The sequence below is a fragment of the Phalacrocorax aristotelis genome, chromosome 3, assembly GCF_949628215.1.
Source record: "Phalacrocorax aristotelis chromosome 3, bGulAri2.1, whole genome shotgun sequence".
In the NCBI taxonomy this organism is placed as follows: Eukaryota; Metazoa; Chordata; class Aves; order Suliformes; family Phalacrocoracidae; genus Phalacrocorax; species Phalacrocorax aristotelis.
The window spans coordinates 100,205,409-100,226,419 of NC_134278.1; the positions used below are offsets into that span (position 1 = coordinate 100,205,409).

The 21,011-nt window shown below is 44.2% G+C and overlaps 1 protein-coding gene across 3 annotated transcripts in view; it reads right to left on the minus strand.

Moving 5' to 3' along the window:
- The window catches only part of COQ8A (coenzyme Q8A), a 48,135-nt gene that overhangs the window by 9,846 nt on the left and 17,278 nt on the right, over positions 1–21,011 (minus strand). For all 3 annotated transcript variants that reach the window (XM_075088718.1, XM_075088719.1, XM_075088720.1), the window contains exons 5-7: positions 11,996–12,070; positions 4,994–5,116; positions 814–899 (exon numbers count right to left, since the gene is read on the minus strand). In XM_075088718.1, the coding sequence (XP_074944819.1) occupies positions 814–899; positions 4,994–5,116; positions 11,996–12,070 (284 nt within the window). The remainder of the gene's footprint in view (positions 1–813; positions 900–4,993; positions 5,117–11,995; positions 12,071–21,011) is intronic.

Genomic DNA, 21,011 nt, shown 5'->3' on the forward strand with positions numbered 1-21,011 from the left:
CGCTTGTTATCTTCTAGAAAATGCGCAAGTAGTTGGGTATTCCTCCTCTTTCATCATGCTGCCAAGCTGAACAGAAGCAATCCAGGCATGCAAGAGTGACTCTCTTTAAGGCAGTATTGACAATTAAACATCACACCCTGCTTTAACAGCTTTTTTGCTACATTGCCAGACTGCCATACTTAAGTTCTGGCTCTGCTCAGCATCTTTCGGAAGATAAGTAGTGCTGGCAATTCCTTTTGCATCACCCTTCACATCTTAATTTACAGAGGGAAGTAGAAACAAAGAGAGACCATGTACATAGGAGAAAGCAAACTTAGTTTGCTTCATTCTGGATGCTCTTGATGGTGGATTAGGTTTAACCAAAAAAAGTAAGGACACAGTTGCTGTTAATTTTCCATCAGACTAAGGCTTGCAAGTCTGTTTCTAAAATGGGGTGTCAGCACTTTTAGACACTGGCTTAACATCCATGAGAAAGACAAGAGAGAGAAAACGGAGAGGAGGCTACATTCAACAAGACCCTATAATCATATCTGTGTGCAACATTCAGTGCTGTCCCATCAGCATAGTCTTGGTATATAAACACGCCCAGCATTTTTCCCTCTGTCTAGAGTTGAGCTTCAATGTTTTGGAGAGAAAAGACAGCACATAAGAGATAAGGAATCAGATGCTACCCAAAACTGAAAATATGCAACATTTATTGAAAGAATACTTGTAAAAATCCCCATCCACCTCCCCTACCAGGGTATGTCACAGGTGACATTTTTTCTGTTATTGTCCCTCCTCCCCTAATAGTTAGGAAGGAATATTTCTCACCATCATCTGCTTTATCGGCATGAAGTCAGCACTCTGACGTACACGCTCAAAAATCCTCTGGAGATGAGGGTTGATGAAGGCATCATCTGCCAAGGAAAAGCACATGGCAGTCAGTACAGGTACTGCATTCTCTGGTTCTTCTTCATCACACAGAGAAACATGCACCAGCATTCAGACAAGCCAGGTTATCCTGCCCCCAAGTACACCCCAGTGAAGGCTTTGGAAATAATTCTAGTTCAGAAACTCTCCATACCCAGAAGTAGTACCTGATACACATCTCCTGAGGCATCACACCTTTACAAATGAGCCAAACAAGTCCTGTGCACAAGTAGCAAAATAAAGGGAAAAAGCTACTGCTTCCTTTTCAGTCATGCAAAAAACACTGCATATTACCCAAACATCTCCCAAGCTATCCTCCTGCTGCAGCAGGAGAAAGTTTTTGTGCATCCCCTTCCAATTACCAAGGGAAGGACAAAAGTACACTAGAAAACATGCTGAGAAACTTTTTATTAAGCATCAGGTGTCATACTGCTCCCTGGCTTTGTCCAGCAGCACTGCCGAGAGCAGTGGGCAGCTCTGCACAGCACAGAGGCTTTTGGTGTGATGGTAGGTTGCACAACCCCAAGAGCAGCGTGCTCTGCACAAGCTTCCGTCATCCACCAGCCTGCCTTCTCGCTGAGCACAGTAATGCATTCAGGTCTAGGAGAGTCTACTCTGTCACAGAAACACATGTCACAGAAGGAACCTCTGGAGATTCGTCCCAACACTCCCAGGTTCATAGGGTGGCTTACTCCAATTCATTCAAAGGGGTAGCAGCTTCTCTAGAAAGCTGTGCAATGGTAAAACACCACTTACATAAGTGCTGAACTCTTGGAGGAGTCAAGATTCAGCATCTGCTACTGTAAACAACTACTCAAATGCAAAGCAACTACAAGTGGGCAGAAGAAAACACAGATGAGCCAAAAGTAAGTTATTTTAAGAGTCACAAGGATTTAGCAAGCAAATATTTACACTCATTAGAAAAAGAAGGGGTAGGGGCATCTTGAAAGCTTAGTCCTCTCCTTTGAGCAAAGGCTTCTACAACAGCCCAGAGAAAACCCACCAGTTCTGGCAAACTTTTCATTTCATAAAAGCTTATGGAGGAATTAGATTTATCTGCTGCTCTCCCAACACTGGAGAAAAGTCCAGGCTACCAGCCTTAATCTTGAGAACTCAACCTGCACATGTGCTTGTGACATTCACATTAAAAAAAAAAAAAAGAAAAAATATCGATCACTCGTCTGCATTTACAGATGCACGTACAACTGCAAGTCTACCCCAGGAAACAAGAAACAAACATCTACCTAGAGAACACTGTCCTGGGAAGAGAGGTGGAAAGGAATGGCGAGAAAAATACAGAGACATGACATTAACACTCAGTGTTGTTTAGAAATTCCCACTGAAGCCATGAGCAGCATTTAGAAGTACTAACAAAACCCCACTGTAGAATCAAAAGGAGCTCCCATTCCGTACCTGCAAGTCCGAGATTAACAGGCTTTGCAGGAACAGTGAGTAAAACTCCCATTGTGACGTTATAACCCTGCAAGAAGGCTAGACATTGCATCTGCATGTGCATTCCAAACACTGAAAGAAACTTCTGCACCATCATTGATGGTGTATCACTGCCAAGCCTCTGAACACCATAAAACCACTCTCAGGGGTATGCAAAAGTATTAGCCATCATGCTGTAACCTGATAACCTGCACCTCCCAGGATGACTGTGAAGAAAGAGAATGGACCTCACTGAAAGTGACTCCTGCTCCTAGAAGCCATTTGTGTCAAGGTATCAGGATCTCCCATAGGCAATTTAGGATCAACTTCTATTATTTTGCTTATTGCCAACATCCAAAAAACTCACAAAGTATTTCAACCTTTAGTCTGAGAGGGTATTCTTACCTGGGGTTGCATGACCACCACTACTTTGTTCATTAGCGCAATGCTAAATAGCCAAGAAACCGGCAAGTCCAGATTGACTGTACAGAAACTCAGCAGCAACACTGAAAATCAGTCACGCAGTGGAAGCAACTCACAGAACAAGGCTTACAACATGCTGATTAACAAGGTTATACGTCTTTGTGGTAAACTGATGAGGCCTTACCAGAATGAAACACTAAGCAAGAGTCAAGGCAGGACACTGAACTGGTAAATGCAGCTGCCTTTCCAACACCTTCCAGAGCACACACACCAGAACACAGGACGATTTTGGGCCCTTAGCATCCTTTCTGTGCACAACCTGCAGAGATGTGGGTACCTAACAAATCCACTGATTCCCAGAAGCGGACATCATGGTTTCTAAGGTCACTACTTTAACTTCTGGGTGGTTTAGCGCACAGGTGTTCAGCTGCACCTGGTCAAGGCAACACAGAGCCCCTGCGCTCAATTAGCACACCCCCCAATTAGTAGAATAAGCCAATTCAAATTCACCAGACCCCAGAGAAGCCCACATAGTGGTAGGAACTGCGTGAAGTGCTCCTGCCCAAACAGCCTAAGAACCCGATGCTCCACACTGTTGGAAGTGTCTAACCTATTTCACCATGGCTGTCCCTCAGCAAGGTTACCAGGGGACTATGTTCTCCCCAGGCATTGCAGCACTTCACACACTCATCACAAGGGTCAAATGAGGCTGGGCAGCACTACTCCAGTTGCTAAAGGCCTGTATGCTCTTGACACCCAAGTGAAGTTAATTGGCAAGTGTTTGACATTTCTGCCAGAGCTCAGTAACATTAGGAGACAGCAGGCAAGTGACAAAAACCCAGGGCATTTCTGCTCCTCAGAGCTGGCTTTTCACAGCTATTCCCTCTTCACTCACATGCAAGCCCAGGGCAGCTATGACCAGGCTCTGGGCACACATCAGGTACAACCCATGTACCCATGTGTCTTAAGAATCTTAAATTAATCCCCACCTATGGTAGACAAGTTAACTTCAGAGCTGATTTCTAGACCTCACTCACTCATCCCACACACCAGAGGCACTGGCCAGGGAAGGCAAGGAACACAAGCATTCCTCCTGGATCTCTGCTGTGAACCAGCAGTCATTGGCACCTGGCAGTTTCTAGAGGGTGAGAGAACAGCATATGGGTGGCAGCCTTTGACATAGCAGCTGCTGCCTCCCACCTCGCTTTTTTAATGTTGCCATCAGCTTGGCACGCACTAAAATGAGTGATTAGCAAACGAAGAACAATGAAATGCCACAATCAGGACTCTCTGGAACAGGGAGTTGATCTTGCTTTATTGGATAGCCCAAGTTATTCAATAATACTAGATCCAGCCTCATCAGTCAACGCCTATGAAAATTCAAGTAGAAGGACAAGCTAAGCAAGCTCAGTGTACTTCGAACACTCAGACACTGACTCAGGATCAGTGACATCTTGAAAAGTATTTCCAGACAAGTGTAACAGCTATTTTTGGCTGGTTCTTTCCTTTCCTATCAAGTTGGGCAGGAAGGCAAAGTGGACAGGTCCAGATAAGGTTTGAATTCAGCACACCTGCTATTTTCCAGGAGCAACAAACAGTTCAGTGCAGACACTGATGTCACTCATGCCTTCACCTGTGATCACTGACTTCAGAGCCCAATAGATTAAGTATGAGTTTGAAGTCTCCTCAAGATGAAAACAAGTGTTTTATACCTGATAATCTTATCAGCTGTACTGGCCTTTCCAGCAAAGCTTCAATGCCAACAAAGCACGTAAACCATAAACATGCTGTAACAGGAGAGGGTTGTGGATATAACCTTGACCACTTTCGGTGAACAAAGAACAGGATCATGTTCTTGTAATCGTCCACCTCCTTTCTAGCACCTGTGTACAGAGTGCGCTATAGCTCTGCTTCTCAACAATTGCTTTTAACACAGGCATTAAAATTCACAGAAAGCATCGATTTATTTTCAACCAGTTTCACTTGCATACCTGACACAAAGGGGCACTGGGAACGTGGTGGTGTATAGTGCACACGTCTAGTTATTTCATACTGGGATTAGATGGAACTGAATCAAACATATCTCCTTCACTTCTTTTACATGAGAAAGCCACTTGGCTAGTCTCTCCACATTCACTTGACACTGACTGCACACGGCTCACAAGAAATCAATTACCCACCTGGCAGCACTACTAGAGGATAGCTGAGGACCTATGCTACCACTTACCCTGAATGCTTAACATTTGTCCCAGCTTCAGTGCTGCTCCCCGGACCTTGCACAAGGTTCTCACGATTCTTTCTGCATTGGCCTCTGACAGGAACGGGCTGGAATCCATCACTGCTTTCTTTCCTGAGGAGAGAAAGTGTATGGATGAAGAGCACACTTACCTCAGTGAGCTCAATCCATTGCACTGGTCCATATTCAGCAGATTTGCCCTTCCCCAGAGAAATCAAACTAGGACTACACCCAGTGCCATTGCTGCGACCCAGGGGCATGGACTGCACTTGGACAGATGTGTCTTGTACTGACTTTGACATTGCCGGCATGAGGGCCAACAGCAGCAAGTCACAGCAGCACTGACATCCATGGAGGCTATGCAAACTGTCCAGGATCCTGAGCAGACGTTGGTGTTTGAACTTGCTGTGCCAGCTAGCTCACCCTAAAACACTATTCAAATGTGCCCCAAGTCCCATGCCATAGGCTGCAGCACAGACATAGCCTCAGAAAAGCAGTAGGGGTGAGGAGGGATTTATACCAGCACCAAATGTCCTTTCTCATACCCAGTAATTCTTGCCCAAAACACAGATTCATACACAAACACATATTGCTGTGCGATTGCACATCCAGAGAGTGCACTAGGCATCTGTAGAAAGCAGATGAAACTTTCACATCACTAAGACCACAATAACATTCTTTTCTAATCGAACTGAAATTTACTGTCTCCTGATGCACGAGCAAAACAAACCCTCCTAACACCGTAACCCCAAAAACCCATGGCTGCATGTAGCACTTTGAAAAAGCAGCAGATTGTAAATCTGTGATGGGGTTAATCAAGCTAGTCAAATCCCAGGAGGCTGGAGATAGTCCTCACAGGAGAAGTCCAGCAGGAGCTCTCATCTGCAATACCATGCTCTTCTTGGACAATTGTCCTGGAAGGGAGATTAATTCCTGTTGTCAACATTGCCAACCTTTTTTCCTTTTACATCCTCACATGTGCATGGCATTCCTCGCCGCATTTTTATGGGCAGCTTGCTAGTGAGAAAGATATTGCTTTTAGACAGAACCTCTCAATGTACTTAGTCACTTGTTCTGACTGCGCATAGAGGCTGTGCAGGGAAGAGGCCAAAAGCTTCTGTCCTTACTCCCATCAGCAGTCAGGCAAGCATCAGCTTGCACAGAACAAGGCCCAAATAGACATACTCAATACACACATTGTCATACCTGAGAAAGGGTAAAGCCTGATGTCTGACAGGCTCACTAAGTAATCATTGCAGCCATTCACATACCAGTGCATTCACAGGCCCAAGTATGCGATGTGGTTTATATGTGGCATAAGAAGCACTTCCCCTCCACTTTTTTTTTTTAAAAATAAAGGGAGAGGGAAGGAGGAGGGAGGACACCCTGACTCAATTTTGTGGTCCCTTTGGGAGAAGCAATGCAAAACTCCTCCTCTAGGCGATGCCCAGTAGGAGCAGGGACAGAAGGGGCAGGCAGGCACCCGCCAACCACTTCTCTTGGGACTGCAGCTCAGCTCCTGCTGATGGAGAGCCAAGCAGGAGTAAGGTCAGGTCTTACAGCCAGGCTGCAGGTCCCACAGCTGGTACGCTGATCTTGGAGCTACATCTTTTTTTCCTTCCAACACTTCAGAGGAACAGGTACAAAGGACAGAACAGCTGAAACCCACACATACAACAAGCAGGGCCCAAAAAGGCATGGCAGCTGCAGCAGCCCTGAATATCTTAGGCAGACAGAAATGAGTGATGTGTCAGGTAGTGCCTACAGCAGCAACAGATCCTCTCCATCTCCAGCTAGCTCTGAGGAAGGTGTACAGCAGGAGCTCAGACTAGGCAGGGGACAGGGGTAAGAAGAGTCAGACTGAAGTAGCTGCTGTCTAAACTCTGGTGGATCACACAGCTTGATACAACCTTCTTGAGGTGCTAAGCATGTTACTGATGTGACAGACACCCATCAGCCCCAGCAAGCAGCTGGCTTGCTTACAAACCTTTCTCTTAGAGAAGTGATGCCACTGAACTCTCCACTGGCAATGCACAGAGGATGCAGACCACCCACTTTCCCTGTCCTTCAGCCCTTCCTTTCCTTTACCTGTTTTGTGGAAGAGCAGCAAGATGGCACTGCATGTGGGACATCATCTATCTGTCCAAATCCCTGTCCCAAGTAAATAGTGTACATGAAAAGGAAAGAGGAATAAAAACATCAGGAGGGAGTACACAGGACAACTACCCTCTTGAGAGCAAGATGCAGAAAAGCAGGAAGGGCCCAGAAGTCACCGTTTGCATCACATACAGCAATCCTCAGAGCACATTCTGCTCCAGACTTTGAGTGTATGGAGTGTGAGAGGCTGAATAAGTCGAACTGCCCAGGGCAGAAGGATGTGGCTTTGCCCACTTGACAAGCTGGCTCTGGAGAGTGGCGTGCTTGGAGCCACCTAACAGAGCTCCAGCTCTCAACTGTCCCATCAGGGCACCAGTCAGCCAGCAATGATGAAGCAAATGAACCCTTGTATGAGCTCTGACATACAGACACACAGGAACTAGGGAAACTACCGAGTCAAACCCTTACCTTCCTTCACACCACCTGCACATACAAACATCCTCCTTTGTGTCTGCAGCAAGATAAAGTTAGTTAATGACTAAAGTCACCTCCAGAGGTCAATGGACCCTGACAACTTTAAAAGAGTCTTATCAGAGAAAGAGCCAAACACAGGCACTCACAATCCTCTTCTCCTGGTGTGCTTCTCATTGAAGTCAAGCCCAGAGAGGCACTATCTGATCACCAGGCAGCCCAGCAGCACATGATCAGCTGTTGCTTGTTTATGTACTTTGCTAAAAGTGGGCATACACAAGAAGGTGACTTGAAAGCAAGAGTCAAAAGCAGCATTATATAAATGGCAAGTGAAGAGGAAAGAAAAAAAAAAAAAACACAACAACACAGGAAAAAATGGACATAGGCTTCCAAGGCTAGGTGGAAAGGAAGTAGGGATAAAACCCAGCACAAGTTCATGAAGAAATACGCCAATTTTCAGTAAGTTAATGTTTTTCTGAAAGACTGCAGGTACCTCTGGATGCTAGAAACGATTTCCTCCCCATCTTAAGATCACAAAGTTGGGATTTTTTTTACCTACTTCATCAGGGAAAGAAAAAAGGCAAAAAAGTCACATCTAAACAAGCTATGGCAACAAGGAGACTTCAGAAATGAAGGATCCTGCAGCCATGGTGCCTGGAGCCTGTCAGCTCTTCCACGACAGATGCCCTCAGGAGCCCTTTCCAAATCCACAATCGGCATGTACCCTTCCAAATCTGTGTGCATCTCACAGCTGTATCACTGCTTTTCCACCTCCTTTGCTACTGTCAAATGGAGACCTAACCACTGGACTTTGCATGTATTTGTTTTTAGGACCATCTGCCACACGAACTTCAGGGCAATGGAAGAGTCCAGAACATAGCCTAAGCACTTACGACTGAGAACTCAAGGAGACTGCATTATTCCTTTTCATAAGAAAACAACTCTACATTCAAACATAGGCCAGCTGCCAGCCCTTCGGGGCTCTGCCCCAACCTGGCATTTGCACAGTGCCTAGTAGAACAGCCTGGTACAGGTCATTAATAAGTTACAAAGTTGACCTTGAACCCAGAGTCTCTGTACTAGTAATGGCAGCTATTTATCTGGGCACTCTTTCATTTTTATTCCTGGAAATTTATTCTACCCTCCCAATCCCACTCTGTGGCAGCCTTGCACTTTAGACACACGCTCTAAATACTGAGACTGCCATCAAGGTCACCAGTGACTGAGGTTATTTTTAATTAGCTACATCAGCCTACCAAGAAAATTCCCACTCAAAATCAAGTACAGCCATCCTCTTAAAAAAAAAGATGAGCCAAACCACTTATTAAAGAACTTAGAGGATAGCATTAGGCCCTCAAGCCCTTAACAAAAAAAAAAACAAACAAAAAACCAAACAAAACAAAAAAAACCCACACCACCCAAAACTGTACCTACTCACAGGAATTTGGAAGTGGAAGGAATTTACATCCAAGACATCAGGCTTGGATAGAGAAGGGAGAAATTCAAACTCTTGCATCAGACTTATTCCAGGACAATCCCTTAAGAAGTAAATTGTTTATGGAAACGGAGACAATCCGAGGCAAAGAGAGAAGGGCCCTGTGGCTACTAAACAACGATAGGGAAATTGAGCAGGAAAAGACAGATCAGCACTAGCACAGTTGCTAGAGAACGTACAGGAGAGTAGGCATTTGTGGTCCCTCCATTTGATAACAGCAATGGAAAGAAGTACAAGCCATGCTACTAGGATCACCTGTAGGCTCAGGAGTCCCTGGCTTGCGGTTTTGTGACTGAAGGGCCAGTGTTTCTAGGTCAATTTTAAATGTGTGAAGACACTTTCATTTGTACTGACTGGACAAGAGGAGTGTAACCAAGAAAAGCTCTTTCTCGTCACTCCTGGATGCCAGTGAGAGTGTGAAATTGCTAGGCATGCCTTTGGGCATATACACATCCCACTTGTTTAAGTCTGAAGTGCCAAGAAGTTACTATTAATATTGCAGCAGTGGGGAGAGAAAAAGACATCCCCTACCAGCTTCCAGAGAACAGGACGATATGTCATTCTCGGAGAGAAGCCTTAGCCCAAGCTTATTGTGCTGGCAGCCAGAAAACTTGTAGACAAATGCCTCAAGCTCAAATCATGAAAGGGGTGCAGAGGTATTTTTAAAGAAATGTAGAGGTACCTATGTCGAGAGATTCCCCCAAGAACAGCTAAGGCTGGTACTGCCAGAAGAACATTAAGAAAACAGGATCTTGGACTCAAAATCGTGCACATGTCCTCTGCCATGCATTTCTGTGGGAGCAGAACCCATGGAGGGAGTTCTCATCCATGGAGCCTTACCCACCACTGTAAAATCCCCTGGCAAACACATCCAAGGACGCTAGCTAGAGGCTGTAGCTGAGTCACCCAGAGACTTTCCTGTGCCCAGAGACACATTTCTCTCCTGTATGAGAAGCTCCAAGACAGTATGAAGGCTGAAAGAGTCTTTTACATCTGCCTCACCTCAATACTTGCTGTTCTTGGCCCAGTCTCAGTTCCACTACCCTTCTCCTTTACAGCATCACCACTGCTCCAAGCTATTATCTAAGCAGACACAACAGCAAGAGGGAAAGCAAGAACAAAAGCAAGACAGCTGAAAATAAAGGCCAGGTCATTTTCTAATTCCCTTGCCTAGCATCGAAGTCAGCAGTTCTCATTGCCTTATTCTTTAATAAAGGTTTGTTCAAGAAAATTACTCTTCCCAAAGCATGACTCAAACTGTAGAGCAGGCTTCTGGCACCAAGTTATAGTTACATGAGGAAAATAATAGTTTCCTTATCAAGAAGAAAAAAGTCTAAAGGTGCAATTGCTTTATTGCAAGGAAGAAGTGTCTGTGGCAACACATTTTCTAAAGAAAATAATCCTTGTTCATGCTGTACAGAAGAGAAACAAAGCTCATGTTATTCCCTCACATTTCATAGCTCTGCAAGCTCATGTTTTCGCTTTGGGGTGTGCCTAAGTACGAAATAATCTGGCAAGCAGATAAATACCAACAGTTGTGCAATTCCTCCTCTGTTAAAAGCAAAGCAAATCATCAGCTTCCAACGGTTATGAACAACCTGTCAAACATTACAAGCACTGAATGCAAAAGCCTTCAAGGATTCTCTATAGGATGGGGCATGTTTGCCTGAATGCATGCTTTTAAATCAAAGCAAAGAAACCCACCCATCCTCAAGCACCTCAGCTCATGGAGAGAAACAACTACTCTTTTGCCAAGGATCCTTTTTGTCTGCTGGGATGTTCTGCATTACTGAGTTGTAGAGAGAATACAAAGACACAAGTGTAACAAGTAGTGTCCTGGGTGGCACACAACCCCTGTCTCCCCACCACAGGGGATGCTTCATCTGCTGGGGTGCTATTTTTTTGGTTGGGGGTCGGTTGGTTGGACTTTTTAGGGTTCTCCCATGCTCCAAATTTCGTCAAATCTTCAGCCACTCCCATACCTCCTGGAATAGAGGTTCACATTATTTCAGTCTCCGTCCTTCCACACCCCCAGAGAAGACTGGGGGAAGACACAAACTGGCCTTGTAGTAGAACACTGCTGGCCACAGAGTAAAATTACAAGGACTCAGCAGTTGTCATTATCTCAAAGCAATGCTTCTGAACCAGGAATGATTTTACTTCATTTTTACTTCTAGCTGCAAGTACTTTCTATGCCCCAAAACATTCACCCAGGCACAGCCACTTATTACTACCATATTCTACCAACACATAAGCTTAGAAGAAAGCCACCGTGACATGGCCATGTATAACTTAGCAATATTTTACCTCCAACTTCAAACAACCTGGGAAGAAAACAGGACCAGGTCAATTTGCACAGCACAGCCTTTTGACTTATTATGAGAATCCTTTAGAAGAAGGCAAAATATAGATACTGGAAGTAGATAATTGCTATTTAACATGTACAAGTTACAGAACATCCTCAAATTTCAAACAGAATGTAACCACTAACAAAGTTTTCAGACATACAGGCTCATCTACAGTTTCTGTACTGATAGAACTACATAGTTTCACTGAACAGTTTAAAAAAAAAATGTTAGGCCAAGACAATCTGAGAACGGGCACAAGGATAGTATTCAAACCCAGGGTGGCTGTGGGAAAGTAAGCTGTACGAGTTGTGCTGGCATAAACTCATTCTCTCGCATATACCTCTACGTAGTGAGGCTGTAGTATACTTGGATGGGAGCAGAGTCTGGAGGTGGAGACGTATTATGTTATAGAGAAAAGAACTACACACATCCCCCTGTTATTCTGACTGCCTCACTGTCCCAGCTCTCAAAAGAATAAAGTCTTGCAAACGCAGGTAAACTGTGCCTGGGGAAAAAAAGAGGGGGGGAAAAAAAAAAAAAAAAGAGAGAGAGAAACAGAATGAGGATGTAGAAAGGGCTTACCATTGCGTTCTTCAGGTCTAAGGCTCTTCTTTGCAACCTCTGCCAATGCCCCAATACCAAGACCAACAGCTAGTCCTTTAAAGCAAGAAGAAAGAGACCCAGGTCAGAATGAAAAATTGTAATCCACATACAGAGGCATTTTTTGTAAATAACCTTAAGCCACATGGTCAAATATACAGCTGCAAAACAGCTTGATTAGAGCATCCTGGCTTTTACAATGGAGTAATCTTCAAGTTTGACATGCAACAGTTTTCTCCTGAACTTTTCTCTTCAGCCCAGCCCAGCATGCCAGCCAGGTGTCATGGGCTAGGCCAGTCTGGGATGTCCAGCTTTTATACAGCACATCAAAAAGTGCTACTGAAGCACTCTGTGCTCTGGCTGGGGTCCTGCTGTAGACTCACATCGTGGAGTTTAGAAGAAGGAAAGGAAAAAAAATCTCACACACAGTTCTCAAAGTACAGCCCTCAGGAAAGAACAGAAACCCCTCACCCCCCACTATGCCACTGCAGTAGGGGAAAGCAAAACTGTAGTTAGATGAAGCCACTACCAGTAGAGTTTAAGGCTCAGTGACCTTACTGTCTAAGCATTCAGGTTTATTTGTGCTCATTAGCTGTCTTTGACTTCCACATGCTCGTTGACTATGACAAACAGAAACATGTTTTCCCCAAGGCCCACCTTATTCAAGCAGTGTTGTAACCTGCTATTCCAAGGAGTCGTGCTGGGGAGTGAGTCCACACAGCAACACTAAGACCATGAGACCAAACACCAGCACTCCACGTGCGCTATCGCCCCTGCAAGCAGTAAATTCTAGGGCGTTGTCTCACAGCCACAGATTAAGCTGGACTACAAAAGAAGCGTTATCTGCCTCCACTAACCTGACCAAAGCCACCGAAGATTAAATGAGACACAGATCCAATTGTGCAGTAATCCATACTCCCAAAGGTCTCACTGCTTTCCCAAGTTCCAAATATTTGTTTTTCTGGATAATAAATGACATGGGCAACTGGAATAGCTGGTGCTTCTTCACATCTCCTCAGCAATGGTGCATCCCGCCATGCCTTACTCCCACACTGCTAGCAGTACTGGGTGTGCATGTTTTCCAAGCACCCCAAACCCTCCTTGAGGCACTACAGGACAACTTCCCAGGTACATCAACCAGGGGACAGAGTAGAATGAAGGAAGCACAGCTGACTAGCACATGGCATTTTGTGCATGCATGCAGGAGGAAATGCGCACACATGTTTTGTAGTCTCAAGTGAGGAACCCTGGGCACAAACAAGTTGAACCTCATCTTGCACAGTGAGTTTTTACTCTCTCCCATCAGGTAATTACAACCCCACACTTCTACCAATAAAATTTCAAACTTGCACAGTATGTCTGCTTCAGGAACAGCTCCATCTTGCAATCTTGCAGACTACATGCACTGGATCAAAGAATCCAGCATACAGTGAAGCATAGGGCACAGGAGGCATCAGTGGCATCACAAGGTCTCCGTGACAACTGCTTCCAGGGCCACTCCCATGCCATTTAACTGTCAGACAACCTTTTGTTCTCCATTGCATATCAATGTTTAAGAGAATATAGCGTAATACAGAAATCTATATTCAGGAAAAAAATAGCTTTCACAGGATGCCATGATTTTCACATTATAAGACTTAAAGAAGAAACTGAAATAATTTGGGGGGTGGTGGTGTATGGTAAGTTTTCTGTATTTTCTGCAAGTTTTCCTGTGGAGACACGGCACTGAAACACCGAATTTAAGCCTAAGGAAGTCTGCTGTTGCTAGCTAACTTGTGGAGACCCTTCAATAGTGCCAAGTCACACATGGCAACCGAGCATGTCTTTTGCACCAGGAATCCTGAGATTTTATTACCTGAACAAAATGAGAAAAATATCCCTAGACTCCACAGGAAAGAAGCAAACAGATTTTTCTAACAGAGCATATCTATTCAAACACTGATACACAGTCATCTCCAAACAGATCCCACAGGCAAGACAGTAACTTGGAGCAAGAAGTACCAAGAGTCAGACAGGAAGCCAATGAAGACATATCTCATCCACAAAATGACTTTTTCTAGAATGAACACCACTCACAGAGCACTTCTGTTGGCCTTGATCCCACTGTCACCACCTCCAGAGCAATGCTCCCCATCAGAAATCAGCTTGGTCATTATCAGAGCTAGGTTGAACTGGGCTGGCAGCGATTGGTTCCAAACTAAATATGTTGCGTCTCCTAAAGGAACTATGTTCACTACTGAGACGTACTGCCTGTACCTAAAATAAAACATATCTGAAGTTTCTAATCTCTCTTTATCATTAAGACACAACCCACTTCAAAGGCAAATGAAAGACTGGGAACCAGATTCTACCCTGCCTTCCGGAATAAAGCTGGAGAAGTTCTAGCACACTCCAAAGCTGCTTGTGTTCTACATCAGTGTAGGCAAGATCGGACTCCAAACAAGGGTGTGTCGCGCCTCTCCTCTCATGGCCGCACACAGTTGAGCATGTGAACTAAACCATATTGTAGACTATGCTAGAAAAAGAGCTTCTGTTACAATAGCTCCTCTTAGAATTTGCTCACTGCTCCACTCTGTCCAACTTGCACGAAAATGAACTTCAATCATCAGTCAACAATGGTTTTGAATAAACTAAAGCCAGGCATAAACAAGTTCACTGTTAAACAGCTCCCTAAGGTTTAAAGATCTGAATTATAAAGGCCTCAAGCACCTTCACAGTTTACTCACAGTGCACAGCAGGGTATTTAGCACAGGGCAATACATGAAGATGCAATGCAGCATTCCTACTTCAAATGTTCAGTAACGACCTGGAAACATCTCAGGGCATACGCAGTCCTGCTCTAAATGTGGTAGCAGGAGGGCAGATAATACTCTTGGGGCTGTGCAGGATCGTGTGCATCTTGGGCATCTGCTGCTTCTTAGCAATCAAGCCTGCAGAGATGAAGTCAGCTGTATATGTAACCTTCTATCAACAAAAAATAGGTGACAATTTGAAGTTTTATTTCGCATCAAAACAATGCCAAAACTTGGCCCTTTCCTTGAATGTCTAGGGCTTGGAAAAAACTCTGACTTTTCAGAAGTCTCAGTTGCTCACACTATTCCTTTGCTCTTATCAAGTTATTATCAGAAGAACTATGAAATCAGGGAATTAAATAATGGGCTAAATTTCTCATGGCTCTAACTCCAGCCACTAACACCAGTGCTAGGGATCACTCTGACCCCAAATGTCAGGAACATATTACCTTCTTCCCCTTTACCAACTTGAACTTCATTCACTGTGGCATTTGGAGCACACACAGCTCACACAACAAAAAAGTTGCGTGGAAAACTTCACCTTTCCTCATCTTACAAACCATACTAATGCTCTAGGGTTCAGAGAGCAAGTACTAGACAGGAGAGTTCAGAGCCACACCACTTATTTCCTGAAATGCCCCTCACATTTGTTTTCCAGGCCTCTTCTGCACACTCGCCCATATGAACAGCTGTGGTCTAGGCACGTGTTATTTGAACACAAACAATGCTGCGTGCTGGGTCTGACTGAGATAGGAGTTAATTTTCTTCATAGCAGCCTGTATCATGCTGTGTGTTGGATTTGTGACTACAAGTGTTGTTAACACACCAATGTTTTAGCTGTTGCTGGACAGGGTTTGCACAGCATCAGGGCTTCCCCGCCCGCCACCCTCTGCCCCTGCAATGAGTAGGCTGAGGGTGGGGAAGAGGCTGAGAGGGGACGCAGCGAGGATAGCTGACCCAAATCAGATGGATATCCATACCATACAGCATCATGCTCCGCAGTAAAAGCTTGGAGAAGGGAAGGTGAAGTGGAGGAACATCTGGGGCTATGGTGTTTTCCTTCACAAGTAACTGCTACGATGCTCAGGCCCAACTTCCCCGCAAGTGGCTGGACACATGCCTGACGATAGGCAGTAGCGAATGAATTCCTCTTGCTGCTTTGCTTGCACATGGAACTTTGCTTCACCTATTAAACTGTCTTCATCTCAACTCCCAAGTTTTCTTATTTTTGCTCTTCCTATTCCATCCTGCTGTGGGAGGAAATGAGTGAGCGGCTGCCATGGGGCTTAGCTGCCAGCCAAGGTCAACTCACCACAGGCTGCCAGCCATCCACCTGTTACCAGGAACAGGTCATCCATCCAAAGAACCTGCATGGCTGTAGAAAAGCATTCTCCTCGTCTGGGCCACTAGTCTACTGACCTTGCACAAGTCACTCCTGATGCTCTTCATTTTCCCTGTCTGCAAGATGAGTATTTCCTCCAAGATTAATCATTTTGGGACAATTTTCAGCATCACTGAATAGCCATGGTTTAGCACCTTGGAAAACAACATATCCCTGAGCACCTCTAGAAAGTCACACTCCTGGGAAATGTCATTTGTTTTTATACCAGCAGAGTGCCTGTTCAGACATTTTCCAGGCATCTCCAGCACCTGTTACACTTCAAACCAAGCCCATCAAGAGATGATCTGGAATCAGTTTTGTTCAGGAAGAATCCTCTTGCTCAGCAACTGACACAACAAAACAAACAGGAGACTGAATGGGCTGTTATCACTCTGCTCAGCCTGCCAAGTTCAGGGGTGGGCGACACTCTCCCCTGGAGCAGCCTGCACCCTGGTTTTGGTCACGTCAAACACTGCAAGCACCACACAGAACACTTTGCAAGCTGCAGACAGTCGTTCATCGGTTTCCACTAGCTTTTTGAGCATTAAATGCTCAACAGAAGAAAGCCATACTCACCTGTCACTCCCGTTGACTGCCTGAATCCTGTAGTTGTCAGTCCTGTATATACTCAAGAGGCTAGCTTTTTTTCCTTTTCAAAATTGCTACAATCGCATTAGATCTAGACTTCACTGCAAGCTTCCTGAATTTTCTTTATCACAGAAGGATCTTATTGTATCATTAAAATAATCATATTGCTGGTTTGTAAGTTTTATTAAGGGAGACAGAAACTGCTTAGAGAAATCAAATTATGTGAGGAAGAGAGAATGGAAATAAAGAAAAGATCAAGAACTGTATGGGTAAAACCAATGACCCATCAGGCTACAAAACAAGCATGGAACAAAAAGCTGCAGAAAAATCTTTTACCAATTTCAATCCGGGGGGGGGGGGGCGGAAACCAAAACACCCACAAATAAAAATCAAGGATGATATTTAGTACTATAAAGACAGCTACCAGCAGTCACTCCAGCTGCTGCAAGAAGCAGACAAAAAATACATCTAAAGGGCAAAGAAGTTCAGTAGAGGATCTTGTGCTGATTACAGAGAAACATGAGCTCAGTATTACACAGAAGCACTGGAGAAAATTGTCTTCAACCTTTCCAGCAAAAATGTTCTTTCCTCCCAGAAGAGGTGAGAAGCCAGGCAAACTCTGCAGTCCAAGTATTTCTGCCTCCTATTACTTGTTTGTCCATCACTCACTAGAGCGTCCTGACACCACAGCTGAGAGTTCAACATTCCCTGTAACATTGGGGGGAACAACAAAAAACATGCAGAGACAGCAGGCAGAATGATTCACATGTGAACAGGATCATGCCACTAGGATGGAAATTCAGCTATATGAACCCCAGGAATAGTTACGTAAACTCTGCTTTTCACCTACTCAACATCTTTCCATCTTCTCCAAGCCTAAGAGTATGTTTGTCTAATAAGAAAATAAAGAAAAAGCGAGTTTTATCCCACTAAGAAAACTCAGAGTCAAATGCTAGTTTGACTGGTGCAGAGGTGGCAGAATCCACCTCAATCATTATATTTCTCACAATTATTTCCTGGGGTCTTTAAATGAAGATAGCACCCCAAAGCACACAAGAAACAAATCGCGCACAAAAAAGCTTACTTGTTGTAAGCTATACTCCCTCACAGATATGGAGCAGTCTCCTGCCGTTCATTATTTTCAAGGAAATGCAAAAAGGCAGCTGGTAGAGCAGGAAGCCCCCAAGCCTGCTATCCCCTGTTTAATTCTAATCATTTGAACATCCTAGGAAGGAAAGACAGAGCTAGGTCACTACACTACTATTCCATAGGTTAACAGTGACATCCCCTGCAAAAAGGCTCCTTCCAGCTGTTAACTATTATCCCTCAGCAGCAGCAGGTGCTCCCAAAAACCAAGAACGTAATTGGAGACTCTCATTAAACCATCCTACATCTTGTTTCTGACTTGTACTGAAATGGCAAAACGAGAAAAATGCATGAAAGAACACACTCTGCAGGCACAAGGAACTTCCAAATCACCTACCACTGAGCTTTGAAACACTTAGTTTGCTTCAAGCTTATCTTGCCTCCCCTTAAAAAAAAATACATTAAGTTGGGCTGGATCTTAGGAAAGCAAAAATCAGTTCTCATCTCAGTTGGAAACTGCCTCCTGTGCCTCATGAAACTCCCTTAATCAGCCTCACTCTTCAACTTGCAGATATTTTTAAAAATTGTACGTTACCTCTTGCATCACTCCTGAGAACAATACCCAGAAAGGACTGATAGTGAGGACAGTAAGTCGCTAGGAGAAACACACAAGTACTACCTTCCCCTGCTCACAATCTAAGAGGAAAAAAGTAGTCAACCATAAGCCACTCACCAACAACTTCAGAGGAATCAAAAACACGTAAAAGTGACCAGTACACCACAGCTCTTACCATCAGCTACTGTTTCCTGGTTTAAGCATTTAAAATGCTTCATAAAGATGCAAGTTGAAAATAACAGTTCTCATCAGATAAGAGCCAGTCAGTAAAAGCCACCCTAGAATTAGCTGACGGGGTTTCACAATTGCACTGGCTCTCTCAAGGCCATGTGCAGGTCAGGAAAAAAAAAACTCTAAACTTGGAGCAAATAGCAAGCAACAGCTGCTCCTCGCTATTAATGGAGTCCCTCCTTCCATGCAGTTCTAGAGGCTCATACCAGTCTGGATCGAGATCTGCCCATTAAGAAGTGTTCCTTACAGGCAGCCCGTGCTACTTCAGACACCACACCCTCAGAAGCCTTCTTCAAGCACTACACAGCTTACCAAAATATTACTAAAGGATTTCTTAAACTGGAAAAACCTACCTATAGGCCACATCTGTGTTTGCAGCCAGTGTACTGACAGTACTATTTCTCCTTGCTGTTGCAAGGAAAAATTCAGAAGGAAAGATAAGCAATTAATGCTCACAAGAGATTGCAGGAGCTGGAGAATCTGAACCCCATTTTTGCAACATGGTGTCCCCCCAAAAGCAGTCTGAAAGCAAGAGCTCTGTCTTGCCAGCAATTTCAGTCATATAAAATGGACAACTAGAGGAAAAGGGCTATGACTGGGGATGCTGCTTATAAACAATCTTTTTTTCTTACTCTCCCTTCATGGTTTTGGTTTGTTGGGGGCGGGGGGGGTAGGTGGTGGTGTTTTTTAACCTGAGGTTAGGAAAGACAGGTAGGTAGTTATATTTCCCCTTGAAGCATGAGTCAGCCTTTCCTCATGTAACAACCTTGAGTGCCAAGAGCTGGAGTGTACAGTGACAGCACTGGAACTGGAAAATTTGGTCATCTGCCACTTTACATCCACCAGCTGTCAGCAAGCAGCCACAGATAAATTCGGATGATGACAGCTACAAGCGCTCTGACACTTCCCACAAAAATCAAGGCTAGATTAAGTGGAGACCTGTATGCTCCTAGAGCTTACAAAGCAAGAAGTCAAGTGAGTTTTAAAGTGATGCCTTGTTACTCCAAAAAGCAAATCATGAGTCCTGCTTCTTTTTATGGAATACTAAGCATGCTGAGAAGCCAGAGCACCTGCAATGAACTACAGGGTTAAGGATATCTGACCAGCATTAAAACCTTATCAAAAAAACTCACTTGCTGTTTATTCCTGCACTGCATGGAATCAGTCCCTGCCCCTAACCCTCCTAGCATGCATATTACTCTGACAAAGAGACATACAGAGGAAGAATAATTGTTTTTTTATGTAATCGTTGATCTGAATTACATTCAATGAGCTGTTTCTCTGTCTTCTGGGATCCATAACACAAGGATGTCTACTTTCCACAAAATTTGATACAGAAGCACATGTGCAAGAGCATCACAAGAGCCACAAGGGCCTAACAAGCTACTTGGGAGAGACTGGAGACTGTTCGCAACCTACATGGGCTACTATCATCTCAAGACAATACAGTATCAAAAAAAAAAAAAAAAAGGAAAACAAAAGAAAAAACACACACACACACAACAGAGAGACAACTCATCTAATGATTAGCCAAGTAAGGCTAGCTGTGATCATCTTTTCCACCTCCAATACTGTGATAGTTCCCTTCTTCTCAGGAAGATGTTACGTCCTTTGACGGCTTTGGCTATAAGTCATTAGATAAGCGCCATCTGTTAATATTACTGAAGATATTTGGCTGCTTTTTAACACTGTAAGCCCCATTCTGCAAATAAAATTCACATAGGTTTCAGTGAGCTTCATCTTATAAGCTTAGACACCACATCCTTTCTGGGAGAAAATGGTTTATAAGCAATGGCCAAGTAAATCAAACTTTGACTATTATTCTCCCCACCCTTAAAAGTGAATTCCAAAGGATATGTTTTATATTTAAGCACTGTTCAGAGAAGTAGCAAGGATAAGTTTGGGAAAAAGTTATTTTAAGTAACAGCTGCTCCAGCTGTCTGTGCTTGACAGTAACAGCATACTGTAATGGCTAGAAGAGTTTCTTCAGTGAAGTGAAAACACAAATGCAGGACCAGGGTATTTGCAGAGACTGAAGAACAACCTGCACCTCACCCTCCCCCCTCATTAAAACAGCTCAGCCCAGTATATGTTACCATGAAGATGTGCAGTTCTACTATGCACTGCCAAATCATCTGCCCCCCACTTGAGTGACTTTTTTTTTTTCATTTCAGAACAGGTATACAAAAACTAAGCTCCAGGAATATATCAGCCTGCCATCCTAAGACAAATGAAAAGCCATGCCAGCTCCATAGTTCTTGTTTATAGGTAGCTTTCTGAATGCATCCGAAAGATCTGTTTGGG